The 16,479-nt window shown below is 32.5% G+C and overlaps 2 protein-coding genes across 9 annotated transcripts in view; one reads left to right on the top strand and one right to left on the bottom strand.

Annotated features, from left to right (window-relative positions):
- Myo6 (myosin VI) overlaps window positions 1-10,675 on the top strand; it is a 142,682-nt gene extending 132,007 nt beyond the window's left edge. For 5 of the 7 annotated variants that reach the window (XM_048799862.1, XM_048799822.1, XM_015498829.2 and 2 more), the window contains 5 exons: window positions 1,792-1,895; window positions 2,989-3,120; window positions 5,768-5,794; window positions 8,116-8,334; window positions 8,871-10,675. In XM_048799862.1, the coding sequence (XP_048655819.1) occupies window positions 1,792-1,895; window positions 2,989-3,120; window positions 5,768-5,794; window positions 8,116-8,334; window positions 8,871-9,070 (682 nt within the window). In that variant the 3' untranslated portion in view covers window positions 9,071-10,675. The remainder of the gene's footprint in view (window positions 1-1,791; window positions 1,896-2,988; window positions 3,121-5,767; window positions 5,795-8,115; window positions 8,335-8,870) is intronic. The other 2 variants (XM_048799906.1, XM_048799786.1) reach the window with 1 other exon arrangement.
- Window positions 10,676-13,786: 3,111 nt separating this feature from the next.
- Impg1 (interphotoreceptor matrix proteoglycan 1) overlaps window positions 13,787-16,479 on the bottom strand; it is a 140,661-nt gene continuing 137,968 nt past the window's right edge. For both annotated transcript variants that reach the window (XM_015496940.2, XM_048800042.1), the window contains one exon: window positions 13,787-14,985. In XM_015496940.2, the coding sequence (XP_015352426.1) occupies window positions 14,908-14,985 (78 nt within the window). In that variant the 3' untranslated portion in view covers window positions 13,787-14,907. The remainder of the gene's footprint in view (window positions 14,986-16,479) is intronic.

Genomic DNA, 16,479 nt, shown 5'->3' with positions numbered 1-16,479 from the left:
CTCTTCTAGAAAAGACTTCCAGAAGAATAGACCAAAAAAAAGAACTTTTTTGGGGGGGGGCAGGGGCAGTTTATTGAGTGGTTTAGGCATGTAGAAAAGAATATATGAATAAAGTTTAAGTATAATTTATTGTCAAGGGTAATAGAGAGACCTTGCTGACACACAGCTGGCTCTTTTTGAGAAAAGCAATTAAGAATAAAAAGCTACATGGAATATTGCCAGTCATACAGTTTTTGAAAAATACGGATTCTGCAGTAAACCCAAAACAGCTTTTACCATAAAAATACAGGCAGGATTAAATGGCCACACATTTTTTTAAGTCCAGTCTTATGTAGAAGACAATCACCATGTCAAACAATTTGAAACATGCTATATTTTGTTCTCTGAACTGAAAGTACATATAGGCCATAAAGGGTCAAAGATACCTTGTTTACTTCATTTTAAGCATAGTATTGAATAAACAATTTCCTTTACTTCAAGAAGAACATAATATACTTTCAAATAGCATTTTTCAGTAACATTTGTTAATTGTCTGTATCTTGACTATTTGCTAGGATTGTTATTTTTTGAAAATGTAAAATGGTGAGAAGATAAACTTATTTTTCATAATATACATTGATTATCCCTCTTTAAAAGGAAATATTTGCTGAGTACTAGATGATATAGAATTTTCTTGCATTAATCTGAGAAATGGCATTTTAGTTCTTTAATATTTAGTTACATTAATATTTGTGCTACCTTCTTTTCATGTCTTAAAGTCTGATTCAACTCCTCCTTTGTTACATTGAGCAGCTTGATTCTGAGTGTCTGCTATGTGCGAAGTGTAATCTTTTGCTGAAAAGTAATGTTCATTATTACAGAAATTATTCACATATTTTCTGATTAATGATCTCAAACTATGTACACAAAAACCAAATCTTCACTCTGAGTAGCATTATTATGAAAAGGTTGAATTTACCCCCATTTTATCGAGTATCTTAGAGTGTTTTCTTTCCTTTTTCTCATTCAAATGTTTTTCCTAAAAGGTGCAGGATACAACACTTTGAAATCAGTTATCTACCTCTTGACCTAAAACCTCTGATGACTCACTAAGTATGAGGATATGGTTTGTTCTCTTATGGAACTTTTAGCGTTTCTAGACTCTAGCAGTTCTTTTAGCCTATCTTTTATGACTTTGTTGCAGTTTGGCTACTCACCTGTGGACCCCATAAACGTCCTTATGCCCAGGGAGATTCTGAGTCAGTAGGTGTGGCCATCTGTAACATTCAGCAGCCCCTGCAGGTGATGGAAATGAGCAGCCTAATGGCTCATAGAAAAGCCATTAATGTGTACTAATGATCTTTTAAATCTGCTGAGAATTTCTTTTTTTGTTTTGAGAAATACATATAAATGTATTTTTTTTTAACATTAGCTGTTTATAGATCCATACGAATTTTTAAACTGAATTCTGGGGAAGTCCCTGTAACTAGAATAATGAGATCAAAAGTCCTGATGTAAAAATATAAGGTGGTTATCAAGTGTCATGCTGGAGAATTTTAATTTACTTGACCATCTTTTAGTATAACTTTTTTTCCTCCCAGGTATTGAGGGTGTAATCCAGGGGCTCACACATTGGGGTCTACCTGAGATAGACCCCAAGCCCACCATTACACCATTTATATCTCATCTATCAGAGACACAAAAATTATTATGTTTTTCTAGTAGTTTCCAGTTCTCAAACTTATGAATACTTTCTTGGCTCTTTAGTCAATGTTTCAAGTTTAAATACACAAAAATATATAATCATTACAGAGGTCCTGCTGTACAAGCCACCAAGGCAGCTGCTGGTACCAAGAAACATGATCTTAGTAAATGGAAATATGCAGAACTACGTGATACCATTAATACTTCTTGTGGTAAGTGTATGCAGAGGATGAAAAATGTGATGGGTCCATACTGATAGGTAATAAAATAAATATCTATATTGGCAATATTCTTTTAAGTCTGTTAAAGACTTCTTTTTTTGATTTTGAGAAATATATACATATGTGTGTGTGTGTGTATGTATTTTTTTTTAACATTAGCTGTTTACATATACATCAGATATACAGTGGGATGGCATATATATAATAATATTATATATATTATGTAAATTAACTTAAACTGGTTTGTTACTCTTTGTTCCCTTGAAATAAGACCTAGTTTATTCAGAAAACCAAAGAAATACTTGATAAATCAAGTGCATTTTGCCTGTGTCTTACCCAGGCCAGAGAGGAGGAGCAAATACATGTTATGGTTTGGGCTACATTAATGACTGGCTCTTCTAATGTTATTTGTAATAGTTAAATACCTGCATGTCTCAATCTTTTAGACATGAATGCAGAGTGACAAATAGCAATGTAGTCATTTATTTTTAAATCTATTTTTCTCCCAACAGAAAAATTGTGTAAAAAACAATATTCAGAGGACCCCACATAGTTATGTTCTTGTTTAAATCACAGTGTTTGAATTCAGGACTCTCTGTCTAGGAATGAAAACATCATGATTGGACAGAATTTCCCAGTGTGTTCTTTTCCTTTTCACTGAATAGATCTGAATAATTGTGAATATAAAAAATGTGTTGCATCTAAATCTGGATTATTTTTGAGCATGACTTTTTATTGTTAACCTTTCTGGTTTAGTTTCTTCAAATATAGAATACCTGTTTAGTTCAACATTCTTATGTAGAACAATTGATGTAAGATAGTAATAATGCTTGAGAAAATGCTCTGTTAATATAAAAGATAATATTATAAACTGCTCATCTTTATGAGTAACTTACTTTTGGTTTTGTACTATTAAATTAAAAGCAAAAACCTTATGTGTATATGTGTGTGTGTGTGTGCATGCGCATGGATATGGTAGATAGATAGATGTATGTACATTTTTTTATGCCACAGCACAATTTTGTTAGGTGAATAAATTAGGATGTTAACTTTTTAATTTTTTTGACTCTATGTAAATCAATAGATATTGAGCTCCTGGCAGCTTGCAGAGAAGAATTTCATAGGAGACTAAAAGTGTATCATGCGTGGAAATCTAAGAACAAGAAGAGAAATACTGAAACAGAGCAACGTGCTCCAAAGTCTGTTACTGATTATGGTAAAAATAAATCTGTACTTTTGACTGTTCCAAAGCATATGTATATAAATATATATAACTATGTTTGACTTTCAGGTAAAAATATCCAATGTAAATGTTTTCTTTCTCTGGACAATAATCCTTTGAACCTGATAACAGCCACGGTGGCCTGTTCTTTGTAGCTTTATTTTTATTTAAAGCTATTTTTGTTAAAATTTATTGAGTTTATTTGTTAAAATAAATTCTAGAGGTTAGAATTTTCTTGTCTGTACTGCAGACATTGTTCAGTACTGTTGTAAATACATAGTTTTCCACACATAAATATTCACATACATTAAGTTATGTACTCTTTCGTGTGTGAAGATGTAAAGATTACTATGACTTTTTACTTTCCATGTTAAATGAGTTTGACATGTGAAAAATGAATGTTTTTGTTTTCTACAAATTTTATTATTTTTAAATTTAATGTGGCTCAGTTTCTTGGAGTATTTCCCTGAAATACCCAAATATTGTTATGTTTTTAATATGTAGGCCTTAGTATCTTCTGGTTCCTCTCAGAATAGGATTATAGCCCAGAAAAGGAAAGGAATTTGTACATATGTTATTCATTAACATTGTAATTCCTTTGTTTAAAAAAAGTCACTGTAAATCTTTTATAATTTTGTAAAATGTGAGTGAGAAATGTTACTTTGGTTCAGACTAGTTAGTGTTGTGCCTGCACCATGAATTGATTTTTTTGACTGGGATCTTATTATGTAAAAGGCCAAGTATATATTTGAAATTAGAAAATGATCAGATTTAACCTAGTAAAAGCAACACAAGCTTTAACATTAATTTTCTGAATACCTGTGATATGTGCGTTGTAATTTCTATCTTTAAAGCAATTATTGGAATTTCATTTATTCAACTTGCTGCTTTTATACTGTCATGGTTTATTAGCTTAGTTCCAGTTAATGTCAAGATGATAGCAGGCTTAATATCTTTTTTCAAAAAGGGATGTTTTCTTGACACTTGATAGTAGAGTTAGTAATTATGACCCAAGTTTCCTTAGAAAATGAGCTCTTGGATGTATTTTGCTTTTCTTGGATGTATTTTATTTACCTTCCAAGTAAATAAAAGCAATGATTGATAAAGTCAGTTAAATGGTGAAATTTTAGCATTTCTAAATTGTTGCAAGGAATAGATTGAGGGCAACATTGTTATTAGTAAGGAAGATGTTAATGCCATTGAAAGCTGAAAGGGTGTTACCAGGCAGCATATAACACTGTGAAGAGACATTGAGACCTTACATATAACTAAAAAATGGCAGATGGAAGCTCCATTAAACATTTTCTCTGTGTATTGAAGATGACAGAATGATTTCATTACCTGTTCATTGCCTATATACCAAATTTCTGGCACAATAGCAATGAGCTGTTCTTTTTTTGCTGTAAATGGTCTAAGTATTACCTTTAGCCTGAAAGATTTTCATTATGTTGTATTTCAAAATTTATATATCTCAGTGATTATACTCAAAGCAAAAAAACCCTAATATTATAATATTCAGTGCACAGACTTTAAATGAGTGTACAAATATTTCATATATTTTTAAACCAAACTTTGATGTTTTATTTAATCTAGCTTTGTCCCCAAAGGTACAAGTAATATATAATTCACCTTGTAGGTTTAAGTACTGTTTCTGTTACTTGTTTATTGGAGACAACAAAAGAGTAAATTAGGAAAATTTCCTAATAATGCCATCTGGGTTTACGATTTGACTTAGAGATTTTATATGAACATAATTTATATGTATTTAGCCTTCAGATGATTTGAATATCAGTCATTTTTAGTTCTGCTCTGAACCTATCTTGCTTTTCTTTTATAAAATTTAGTCTGACACAGGAGTATAGCTAAAGGGAAAGGTGAAGGAGATCAAGATGTTTATTAACAGTTCAGTTGAGAAAATTCTACACTTAGATGGTTTCCTAAGGGGACAGACAGCTAGACACTCTTTAAAAGGAATCGCTACACAGTCTGATATTTAGAAGGATTAGAATTCATTCATTTAAGAAAATAAAATGACATTTTGATTAACAAATATATAACTTGATATTATTGACTCCAAAAATAAACATTGACATTTCTTGGCCAATGCCTATAATAATGAGTGAGAAGCTTTCAGACCCTTTTCTTGTGCTGTGCTTAATGAACACGCTCTCATCTCATTTACTGCACAAAAAGATTTTCAGAAGTAATTTTTAAGAGAAGTGACAAATTGCCCCCAGTAAATATTTATAATAATTAATTGCTTAAAATAATGATTTTGTAAATACTTTTATCCTATAATTCTTAAAACAAAAATGGCATGAGATTAAAATTTAGAAAATTTTAAGAAATTAAAACATACTGAATATGTGATAAAAGTACTGTGTCTATTAAGTCATTGTGTTAGGTTTTTTGTTTGATATTATGTGTCCCGAAATTAAAAGAATTTCCTAAAAAAATAGCTTTTTTTTTTTTTTTTTTTAAGATCAGAAAGTAGTGTCTGCTTGTAGGTTTTGGCTTAATGCTAAGATATTTACTTGTTAGTCACCACCTCAATTGATGGGATGGATTTACAAATTAGAAATGCTCATTTAATGGTTTTGGCATTTTTATCTTTTCTTCAACATAAAATATTTGTTCACAGATTTTGCATCATTTTTGAACAATTCACGTAAGTCAATGGGTGGTAACTCATGAGCTAACTGGAAGATGGGTTAAAATACTTTACAAAGTACTAACTTCTGTTAAACATTGTTTTGCTACAATTTTAAGTGGAATTATAGTATATTAAAGTTAGTTTATCCTTATTAAAATATATTTTAACTTGAAATGAAGCTTTTGTTTGGGTTATTCCAAAATACATATGCAAAACAAATCTAATTAAATCATTCTCTTGTTTTTTCAAATTACTTCCATTTTAAAAATAACATTTTAATTGAATATACACAATTCTTATTGTAGCAAAACTATTTCAACTTAGCAGCTGATCTTTTAGAACAAGGACTAACTTAGGTGCTGGTTTCAAACACTGTATTTTCAAACTCTGTGATGATATCTGAACTTCTAGCCAGAGAAATTTGAATTTTGTATGGGAATTTGCAAAAGTTTAATGATGATTCCTCCTAATAGGGAGAGAATATTATTTTGTTACTTTTATAACTTCCTTTGATGCACCTTCTTCTAAAATTTAGAAGCTTTGGGTGTCCTTAGTATACACTAGATTTCTTCCAGAATCAAGTGAGCAATAATGATTTGGATATAATGTCATATTCATTTTATTAACTAGTTGAGCCTGATTTTTTAAGTGTTTCTAATAATTTATAGGGCTATATTTGAAACATTTCACATTTTTGAAGATAATGCACTCTGATGAGAAAGAAAGTAATTTAGATTAGTTTCAAGCTATTTAATATCTATTTTTTTAACTTTTCCAGATAGATACTAGTTTCTAGCTTCCTCAACAAATTTTCAGTTCTCTCATTAGTAGAAATGGCTATGAGAGACTTTGTTTGGTTTTTCAATTGTATTCAATGTGTTGAGTTACAGGAGACTTGTTTTAAAAGAAAAAAATAGGTTAATTAATGGATAACTGCCAGTTTCAGAGTATATTTCCAATCAACTGGACATTAAATTTTAGTTTACTACTTAAGATGGAAGGAAGGGGTTTTTGTTTTTTGATCCTTTTAAGGGTGTTAGTACTGAGTTAGCACAAGTATAATCACTGTGCTAAAGTAGCTTTTTGGGAACAGGAACAAAAGATTAAATAAGCACATCTCTGTTAATAATGCTAAAGGTGTTGCGGAAGTTTTTAAAGTCACTAACCCAACTGGCTTCTCATTCTTTCATAGGTATATATAGCTTTGCTAACTGCTTTTTTCTTTCCCTGGTTTGCAAAGAAATTCAACTGCTATAACCCGTTTGCTGTTTCTTGGTGTAGAAAGTAGAGTGAGAGTATTTTCATCCTTTCAGTATTTGAAAGTTCTTACAAAAGCCACGTGGCTGTCCTTGATTTTTATAACATATATATCTTATACAATTTTTCATTGACATACTTTGATTTTCATACTGATATTCTTGGAACTGCAGTAAATGGTTGGTCTACTTTTAAAGTTGTGAGTATAAAGCATATTAAGCAGGCTTACCAAAATTATGCTATTAAAGATGTAAAGTCATTGCCCCAGGGAAATGTTTGTATTTGCAGATAAAATGAAAACCTAATTGTTCTGTAATGAAAATTGAGTAAGGGAAGAAAGATTAATATGAGCGCATTGCTTAGTACTAGCAGAAAGCAAAGATTTTTATTTTCTATTGGTGAGGAGAAGCAAGCATTATAGCCTTTCCACTTATTTCAATGGATTTCCAAGAGAAAAGTGATTTCAAAGTAAGTAAATATTCATGCTTACTCTGTAGGTCTTTTGGGTGGTTTTGTTAAGAATTTGATGAAATATTTTTAATATTTGTGTTATCTTGGCTGTTTGAAATCCCCAAATCCATTAAAAAAAGATTTTATATGGCTTCCACATTTTGTAAAATAGTGATTAAATCAACAAATCTTTTCAAGTTTTTTTACATTACTGTTTGTTTTCTTGTAAATAGTTCAACAGAAATTACTCTGCAGAATTCATTGGAGAGCTTTTGAAATCTAGTAAATAATACTAGTAAATAATATTTTTCTTCTGCCACGTGAGTTTATTTCAGGTTACTGCTGACAGTCATTTGTGATAATCTGCTAGAGTTTTGGTGGTGATGGTGGTGATGGTGGTGGTGGTTGTGCGTGCACCCATGCATGCGTTGCCAAGAAACATCTTTAGGGAAAGATAACAAAGAAATCACATTCTGAATTGAATTCATTTATTGGTGATTAATATTTACACTTTAAGTTTGCTATTATGAGTCCCCCCAACTTTTTGGTAAAAATTTTTGTGCATTATAGTATTGAAGTCTGTTTCTTTTCCCTTGAGCTGTTGTGACTTTTCTTATTGTGTGTGATAGCTCAGCAGAACCCAGCAACTCAGCTTCCAGCCAGGCAGCAGGAGATGGAAATGAACCGGCAGCAGCGTTTCTTCCGCATTCCATTCATCCGCCCTGCTGACCAGTACAAAGACCCTCAGAGTAAAAAAAAAGGTTGGTGGTATGCTCATTTTGATGGACCCTGGATTGCCAGGCAAATGGAACTCCATCCCGATAAGCCACCCATCCTTCTTGTGGCTGGTATGTATGATTCACGTGGAAATTAAAAATGTATAAAACAAAAAGGATTATGACCCCCTTAAGTGAAACATTCTAATATATAATGCAATAATTCATTTAATTTGAGGGTTGAGTAGTGGAGTTTGGAGGCTAAGTTAAATTTCCAGTTAATTGAGGATTAACTGATTTATAATGTAAAATTGCTTAGATTAATTATATCCTAGTAGAGCACATTGAAACTTGTCGGTATCCTAAGAAACTTCACTGATGTTTAATTAAACCCATTGCTTTTGTAATAGCTTGAGGACATGTAGCATTTTTATTAACCTTGATGACTTGTTTGATCAATGGTAATGTTTATAAATTTAGAAGGGTTCCTTAGTGGGGAACAAATTTAAGTTGTTTCTGGTAAATTTATGAAGCAGATTTTCATCTTAAGAAAATGAAGTCTTAGAAAGCTCTCCAATCTATGAGAATTGATAGTGTTTAAGGAATAGAGCTCATAAAAAGTGGTTCTGAAAAGAGATACGATAATTTTCTGATGTCTCCTTATGCAGGTAAGGATGACATGGAGATGTGTGAGCTGAATCTTGAAGAGACTGGCCTGACACGGAAGCGCGGTGCTGAGATTTTGCCAAGACAGTTTGAAGAGATTTGGGAACGCTGTGGAGGCATCCAGTACCTTCAGAATGCAATTGAGAGCAGACAAGCTCGACCCACATATGCAACAGCCATGCTGCAGAATCTGTTAAAGTAGACGTTGCACGCTTACGTTATAGCTGGGATCCCTGGTACTGGGTAGGGAGTGTGACCAAGAGATTAACCCTTCCTTGCTCATGTTAGAATTACTTATGCACAATGAGCAGATTTTATAATCATGGCTTTTCGTTAATTTAAAGTTAATTAAGGTTATGGTAGTGAATTTGGGACCTAAAAATTATTTTTGAGTATACGGCAGTACTCTTAAACTTCTCATTATTCTCATGCTTGTTACACCTGGACTGATTCTGACATTTCTCATTCTTTGCCAACAGACTTCCTAAAGTCCATGATGATTGTTCTCAAGGAAAAGAGAAATTTTTAAAACTTTCAAAATACTTGCTATTTATGGATGACATGGTATGTTCTAACTGGAATAATGAAACCTTAAATTTACAAGAATTAAGGCACTTAAAATTATCAAGACACTGATGTTTGTGGTCTGAAAAGCTATGTATTTTCTCTGCTTTTTCAGAAATTCATGGAAACTTTCATTAAAGATGGAAATTCTGACTTTTTCTCCCTCTCCTTTGCAGTGTATCTTAGTTTGGGTGAAGTAGTTCTTCCTAAGTCCTAGAATTTTGGAAGGAGCTTCAATTTATTTAATTGTTCTGGGATAAAGGAGGAACCAATGATATCCAGCACAGATTAGTTTTCTTTCTTTCTTTTTTTTTCCAATCAAATTTTATGTCAGAATATTCTTTTGATGTTTCATGGACAAATAAAGGAAATTCAGATTGCTTAACTGTCTAAAAGTTTTGAGCTAACTCTTTTAAGAAAGGGAAACAGGGTTTAGGTGGCCCTTTGGACTAAATTAAAATCTTTCAAGTTCATCTCTATTGTGATTTTTGTATCAGAATCTTGTCCAAGTTGTTTCGTATGATTTAAGCTGATGTTCTGCTTCAAAATCTTTTTTAAAAAACATTCCTAAATTCTTTTTTGTCCTTTGTGATTTTGGTAATTGTAGAGATGTTTTATAAGCTTTGTAATTCAAAAGCCCTTGTACTTAGTAATTGCTTGTTTCATATAACAGATAATTTAAAAAAGTTTTCTTTGTGTGCTGTTAGCCTTGATCAGATGTTGGCAATTTCAAGCCTAATATTTATGACTTTCACATTAGGAATTTAGAGATAAAAATATATCAAGGAGTTATGTTGACATAATCCTAAGAAGTCTTGTTTGTGTTTTAGAATAAAGTTAGAAAGTAAAATTATTCTTTGTACCTTTTTTTCCCCCTGATTTTTAAACATGCTAACCTTTGAAATGAAATTTCAGTGATTTTTTTTTTCCTTAGAAAGAATACCTCGGTTAGGAAAATATTTCCCAGCTGATTGGGTTAATGTTTGGGAGCCACAGACACTATTTTCAGAATTGCTTCTCTCATAGAAGAAATATTTATTTATTATGATGCTGTGCAAATGATTGCCTTGTGTTAAGGAAATGAAATGGCCCTGTCTGTGCTATTAATTAGTTGAGAATGTGAATGTGATTATCTTTTGGAGGCTGTACTGTTTACACTTACCCACCCTTGGATCATTTGGTTCCTATGATTGGTGACAAAAGGTGTAGTTACTGAAATAAACGACCTGTTCTCTCTCTTCCATCTCTCGCCTTTAATTGGTGTTTTTGTTTGTGTAGGATAGTGAATGATTAGCTTTATTTCCTAATTATTACTAATGATTAAAGTCCTTGAAAAAAATTTAGTAACCAAATTGATTTTTGATGACTTGTCTCTTCCGTATGGTTTTCAGAAGTAGTTTTATGTATCTCTTAGATATATGAATAGGCACTGGATGGAAAATTAATTAAAAAGTTCAAAATTGTTATAATGAAAGAACTTAATGTTTTGAAGAATTTGAAAGAAATATATCACAGCAAAGCATTATTACAAGTCTTCTTGGTTTTTTGACTAAGAGTTAATAAAATTAGAATTAGTTTTAAGTCACTTTGTTTCTAATTATGTCACCCAGCTGTCCTAGAATTTATCTATTTAAAATAGTCTCCTGAGTTAATGTGCCTATCAGAACTGCCCTGATTCAGATAGTAGTGTAACCTACATACAGCAGGTGTGCATATTTACTGAAGACCTTTTGCTGGAGAAACTTAGGACCCTAACAACCTTTGAGGGGAAATAGAGATGTAATGTTCTAAAAGATGTTGATACAGCTGCTTTATCAAACTCACATTCAAACTTATAAATGCTGTGTGAAAACTTTAGGAATCAAAAGTCAATTAACTCATTTTAATCAGTCATTTAAATTGAAATTTAAAATTAAAAGTTTAAACCAATTAACTGTATATAAATAACTAATCTTCTCTTAATGCTTGTCTCATCAGTTCTTTGTGCTTGCCAATACCAGTTCCTTCCATAGTGTATGCTTTGCAAAGGTAGGCATAAATAAAATATTAAAAGAGAAAACAAAATGTTTTTATGTTCAATTCTAATGTAATCCCTAATTTCACCACCACAGAGTCCTTGATGAGAGCAGGAGGTATTTACAGTCCACATAAGTTAAGAGAACAGTTTTCTTAGTTGCAGAGTTGGGGAGATAGCACTTTCTCAGAGGATTATATGAAGAAGTAAAGAAACACAGGGACACCCGCCCTCATGAAAGACATTCTATTGTTACCCTCATTTGGCTTCTATAATGACTTTTATAGGTCATTCTTTCCAGTGACCTACTGAAATATTCTGTTTTATAAGCAACCGAGAAAAGATCTTAAGGAGAAAATAGGTGGTATTTGTCGAAGTGTAGATAATAAAAAACCCCAGGCAAGAACAATAATGAATGTTTATTATTTGTAGAGCTTTATTAATTGTATGTGTGTGTGTTGCTGGGGATTGAACACAGGGCCATGCACATGCTAGGCAAGCCACTTACCACTAAGCTACATCCCTAGCCCCTGATTGAATATTTCTAAAGATATTTTCACTCACAGATTATTACTATGGTTCTCAGGGGATCCAAATATGTAGGTTTTTGGTTTCTTTACCTGAAGAGTCTTGGATCAGCAGAATATTCATTGAATGGATCAGTTAATTAATACAACATTAGTGGTAGACCTACTTCCTTATATGAAATAGGTAACAGAGAAGTCAAGTAATTTACTTGTAGACATTAAAAAATATATAAATGCCTTTGCTCTAATCACGTGTAGCAGCATTTTCTGGGGAGTTACAAAGGGAGTCTTTCTACATCCTCAGAAGGGGTGACAGAGTATCTTTCCCTGTTTATCATTACCAGTGGTAACAAGTATTGAGAGTTTTAACCTCTCCCAGAAGATACACTAATGAGGGAGGGGAGGGCAGAGGGTATCTAATAATGAGAATGAGGACTAGTTGGGTGAGTTGGGAGAACAGTTGTAACAATAAGGAAAGAGAAAGGGCAGTGGTCAAGAGAGGGAAAGGTAATATGGTGTTGCACACTGTATGTACATTTTAAGCAACAGAGCATTCCTGTGTCTTTGCTAAATTTAGGATGAATTGTGTGTAACTGAAGAGTAGAACCTATGGTCATTAAACTTGGATCAGAATACACCTGGTGTTCCAATTCTTAGCACAGGAGAATGGCGCTACCACACTGCAGGTGGCCAAGCAGCAAATTAGCATTCTGTTCATGACCCTCATGGAAGGATAAAGGGGAGATATTTTGAGATGTAGAGCCTTCATGTATCAGAACTACATCTTTGAATACAATTAACTTTAGTTCAAATGGTGTACTTTTTCCCCTTTACTAACCTAATAAATGAAGTAAGTTTGGTTGTTTTTGAAATTTTTTAGGGGTAATGCACATTCAAAAGGAAAACCTTTAATCCTAATTTGTACCAATGCAGAATCTCACTTTCAAACTATAAATAGGCTTATTAACTGGCCACTTTTCATGGTTGAAAATTTGTCAATTTACAACTGTTACCTAATTTTTCTCATTTTATGAAAATGTGTGTCTTAACACTTTCTAAAGTACTGATGTACTAGAAATACAAATAAATGCTTTCTATATACAACTTCTTCTTGAATGTTGTTTTTTTTTTAATAGGTTGTCATAAATAGTGGTAAATGTTGGAATTGTTGTCTGTGTCTCAAATGGGAGAAGTTGAAAAAGTTTGGAATCCTGAAGCTCATTCAGAGGCTTGGGACTAAACGGGATTGAAACTTTTGAACTTTGGTCCTGAATTCCTATTGCAATCTCCATCCAGAGAATAGGCAGTACAGTGTATGAGCCACTGCTCCCCATTTGGCCAGATTGGAAGCAAACCAAATGTTGGCTACCTTTCTTTAGGCCCTTAATATTCTGTGAGAAGACAGAAATTTAAAAACTGAGGAGACCCAAAGAAGATTAAAAACTGTGGAGACCCAAAGAAGACTCTTTCTCCCTAAGGCTTTGAATAGAGCTGGTCTATACAGCCTACTCCTTATCTCTCACCAGGAACCTATCATGGTCCTGGTGGGTCTTCTGAGAGTGGAGGGAAATTGTCTTACTTCATCCATAAGATAGGTGATTCAAAGAGTAAGAGGCATTTACCATAAAAGAGCACCCATCCTCCTCATGAAATATAGAGTATTTACCTAATTCTATTTCTCCATTAAAAACTATATTCCCTATGCAAGTTGATATAGATCTTCACTTTGGGGGAGGATTGAGGTTGGGAATCAGAATGAGAGGTGTGTATTTGCCAGCTCTAGGAACAACTTTTCAAAGGATTGTATCACTTTTTCATGGGAGAATATGTCTTCCAACAAGATCACCTCCATTATTAGGATACCGCCTTTATTTTGATAACTTACTGTTAGATGTTGCTATCAGTGTTTACTGTCTTTTGGGAGCCTTAAAATATCTTGCTTAAAATATTTTATCAAATCCACAAAGAAAATCCATGGGGAGTAGCTAGTAAAACATACATTTTATTATAAATCTATGAATATAGTACTTGTCACATTTTTTTAAAATTAAGAATTGCAGCAAATATATTTGATAATGGGATTTTTGAAAAATGTAGAGGAATAAATTTGAAACATTGAAACTGAACTGGATTACATTTAGGTAAACCCACACCAAAATTAGTGTAGGGAGAAGTATATTATACATCTGTTGGAAAACAGGAATTAGGTCAGATAGAACAACTTCGCCTCCCACCTCTTACCAGTATGGTGTCTTCCTTTAAAATCACTTTGTGTAGTAACAAGATCTTCCCATGATTGATCTATCTGAACCTCAATTTGCCTTTTTTAAAAATAACAATTTAGAAATTTTGGGGAATAAAACAATCTATTGTGTAATCGGCAATTGTGTATATAATACTAGTGTCTAAGTGTTGAAGACAAATGTATATCAGATATTGTGTGGAGCAGAGATACACTCATCACTTACATTCTGCATACATTCATGCAGTTAGACCTGTATCCTTGCACAAATGATCATCTTTTAAATGTACATTATAAAATATAAAGTGCTTATTTCCTGATATAATGTTCAATCCCCAAAACAAGAAGTTGCAAATGGTCTTTGGGTAATATTTTAAAGGTAGCTAGAAGTAAACCTGGTTTACTATTACCTTGACTATCATCCAAGATGGTCAAAATATGTTTTACTGATTGTGTTTTGGGTTTTAATAAAAAGTGCTTTTTAGGATTTGCTAGTCATCAAGTGCATGACTTCTATACTTGAAACATAGTGTGTGCTGGTTCTCAGTGTTGACTCTGTGCCTGGATTCTGATGACCAGTGACTCTACCTGCCTCTGTTTTCAGAATATTGATGGAGTGGACACAGTTTTCTTGAGAAGGCAAATCAACTCTCTTGAGATAGCTTAAATGATAATTTGTACATTTTCAGTTTTTAATTTTCTTCCAAATCTTGATGGTTAAATTCTTCAAGTCCTACATCCAGTAAGTCAGAATTTCTTTCCTTGGTTCCCTAGAAGAGAAATGGTTTTAAGAGCTTATGGAAGACCATCCAAGAAATGTTCATTCTATTATTACCTCCATGGGTGAATGAGAGGATGTGCTTGCCATTTAGAATATCTTCTCTGAAAGTTTGGAGATACCCTCCGAATATTCTCAATTTTATAACCTACTGGGAATGCATCCCATCTTTTCTTAACCCTATTTAGATCATCCATCTGTTGGAGCAGGGGATGGCAAATAATCTATACATAAAATTCACCATGTTCCCTTTCAACTACAGTGATGTCATTTAATTACAACACTTCCTTATGGGATACAAATGTGTCATTTGAACCTGCCTCAACACAGCAATTTATATATCCCCAGATAATCAGCATTGATACTTAATGTTTGTTATTATTGTCTGAAGTAAGATGCAGTTAGTTCTTTTGGGGGCAATGCTGGGGATAAAACCAAGGGATTCATACATGCTAAACAAGCACACTACCATTGAGCTACCTCTCTGGACCCTGATGGAGTTAGTTCTTTAAGTTGACTTCCTGGTGTGAAAAATCACTTTCTCTTTTTCCCTGACAACTTTATTTTTCTGATATATGGCCATTAAGTATTTGGTATTTGCAGACTTAATTGGTGTTTGTGCTTCATCTTCAATATTTTGTCAATATCAGATCCTTGTGTCCAATCATGATTTTATGGCACTCACCTAAACTTTTTTCTGTTTCTCCAATTCTTTTTCTTTTCTTTTTTTTTTTTGGTTCTAAGAAATTAGAATGGCACATATGATTTCCAGTGTGCATTTGCATACATAAAATTATGAGCACATTTGGTGTGATTGTCTCAGTTATCTTCATTGTATATTGACTGGTAACTTTTTCAAGTGCAAATTTTGATACATTTCTTCTCATCTAGCACCATAGATCTCAGGTAACCTGAGTGGACCTTGTTAACTATCAAAGACTCAGTATAATTTTTGAAAATAGGTAATTTTAGGTGAAAAACATCCAATGTTTGTTTATTTTCACGTATCATATTGGCAAATTTTTTTTATACATCCAATGTTAATTCCCCCAAATTACTTAAAAACTCTACAGCTTTATGTGGGCTATATATAAACTGTAGATAACTTATTTCCTTTTATAAAATAAAACTAATAAAATAACTTGATTGAGTGGGTATTTATAAAGACACATCCAGGATACTAGAAAAAACATTGATCTGAGTAATTTTGGAAGTTGTTCATTGTTCACAAATGTTTCTTTTACATATTTTCTACATACTTTTGCTTTAGATGATTATTATTTGAGATCAAAAGCAAAAGTTTTAAAATGATTTATGTGAAATTATTCAGTGCCAGGAATATTAATTATTATTATGAAAATTTCAGTTTTGTTGAAACACAATTGATTACCTACATACATATTTTTACAAGACTGTGAACATTATAAAATATTTGGATTGTTTCTGTTATTTTATTATTTTTATGTACACATTTCAGTTTTCTCCA

The sequence above is a fragment of the Marmota marmota genome, unplaced genomic scaffold (genome assembly GCF_001458135.2).
Source record: "Marmota marmota marmota unplaced genomic scaffold, marMar, whole genome shotgun sequence".
NCBI lineage: Eukaryota > Metazoa > Chordata > Mammalia > Rodentia > Sciuridae > Marmota > Marmota marmota.
Note: the sequence above shows the minus strand (reverse complement) of the source record. Positions and strands in the feature narration are given on the sequence as shown.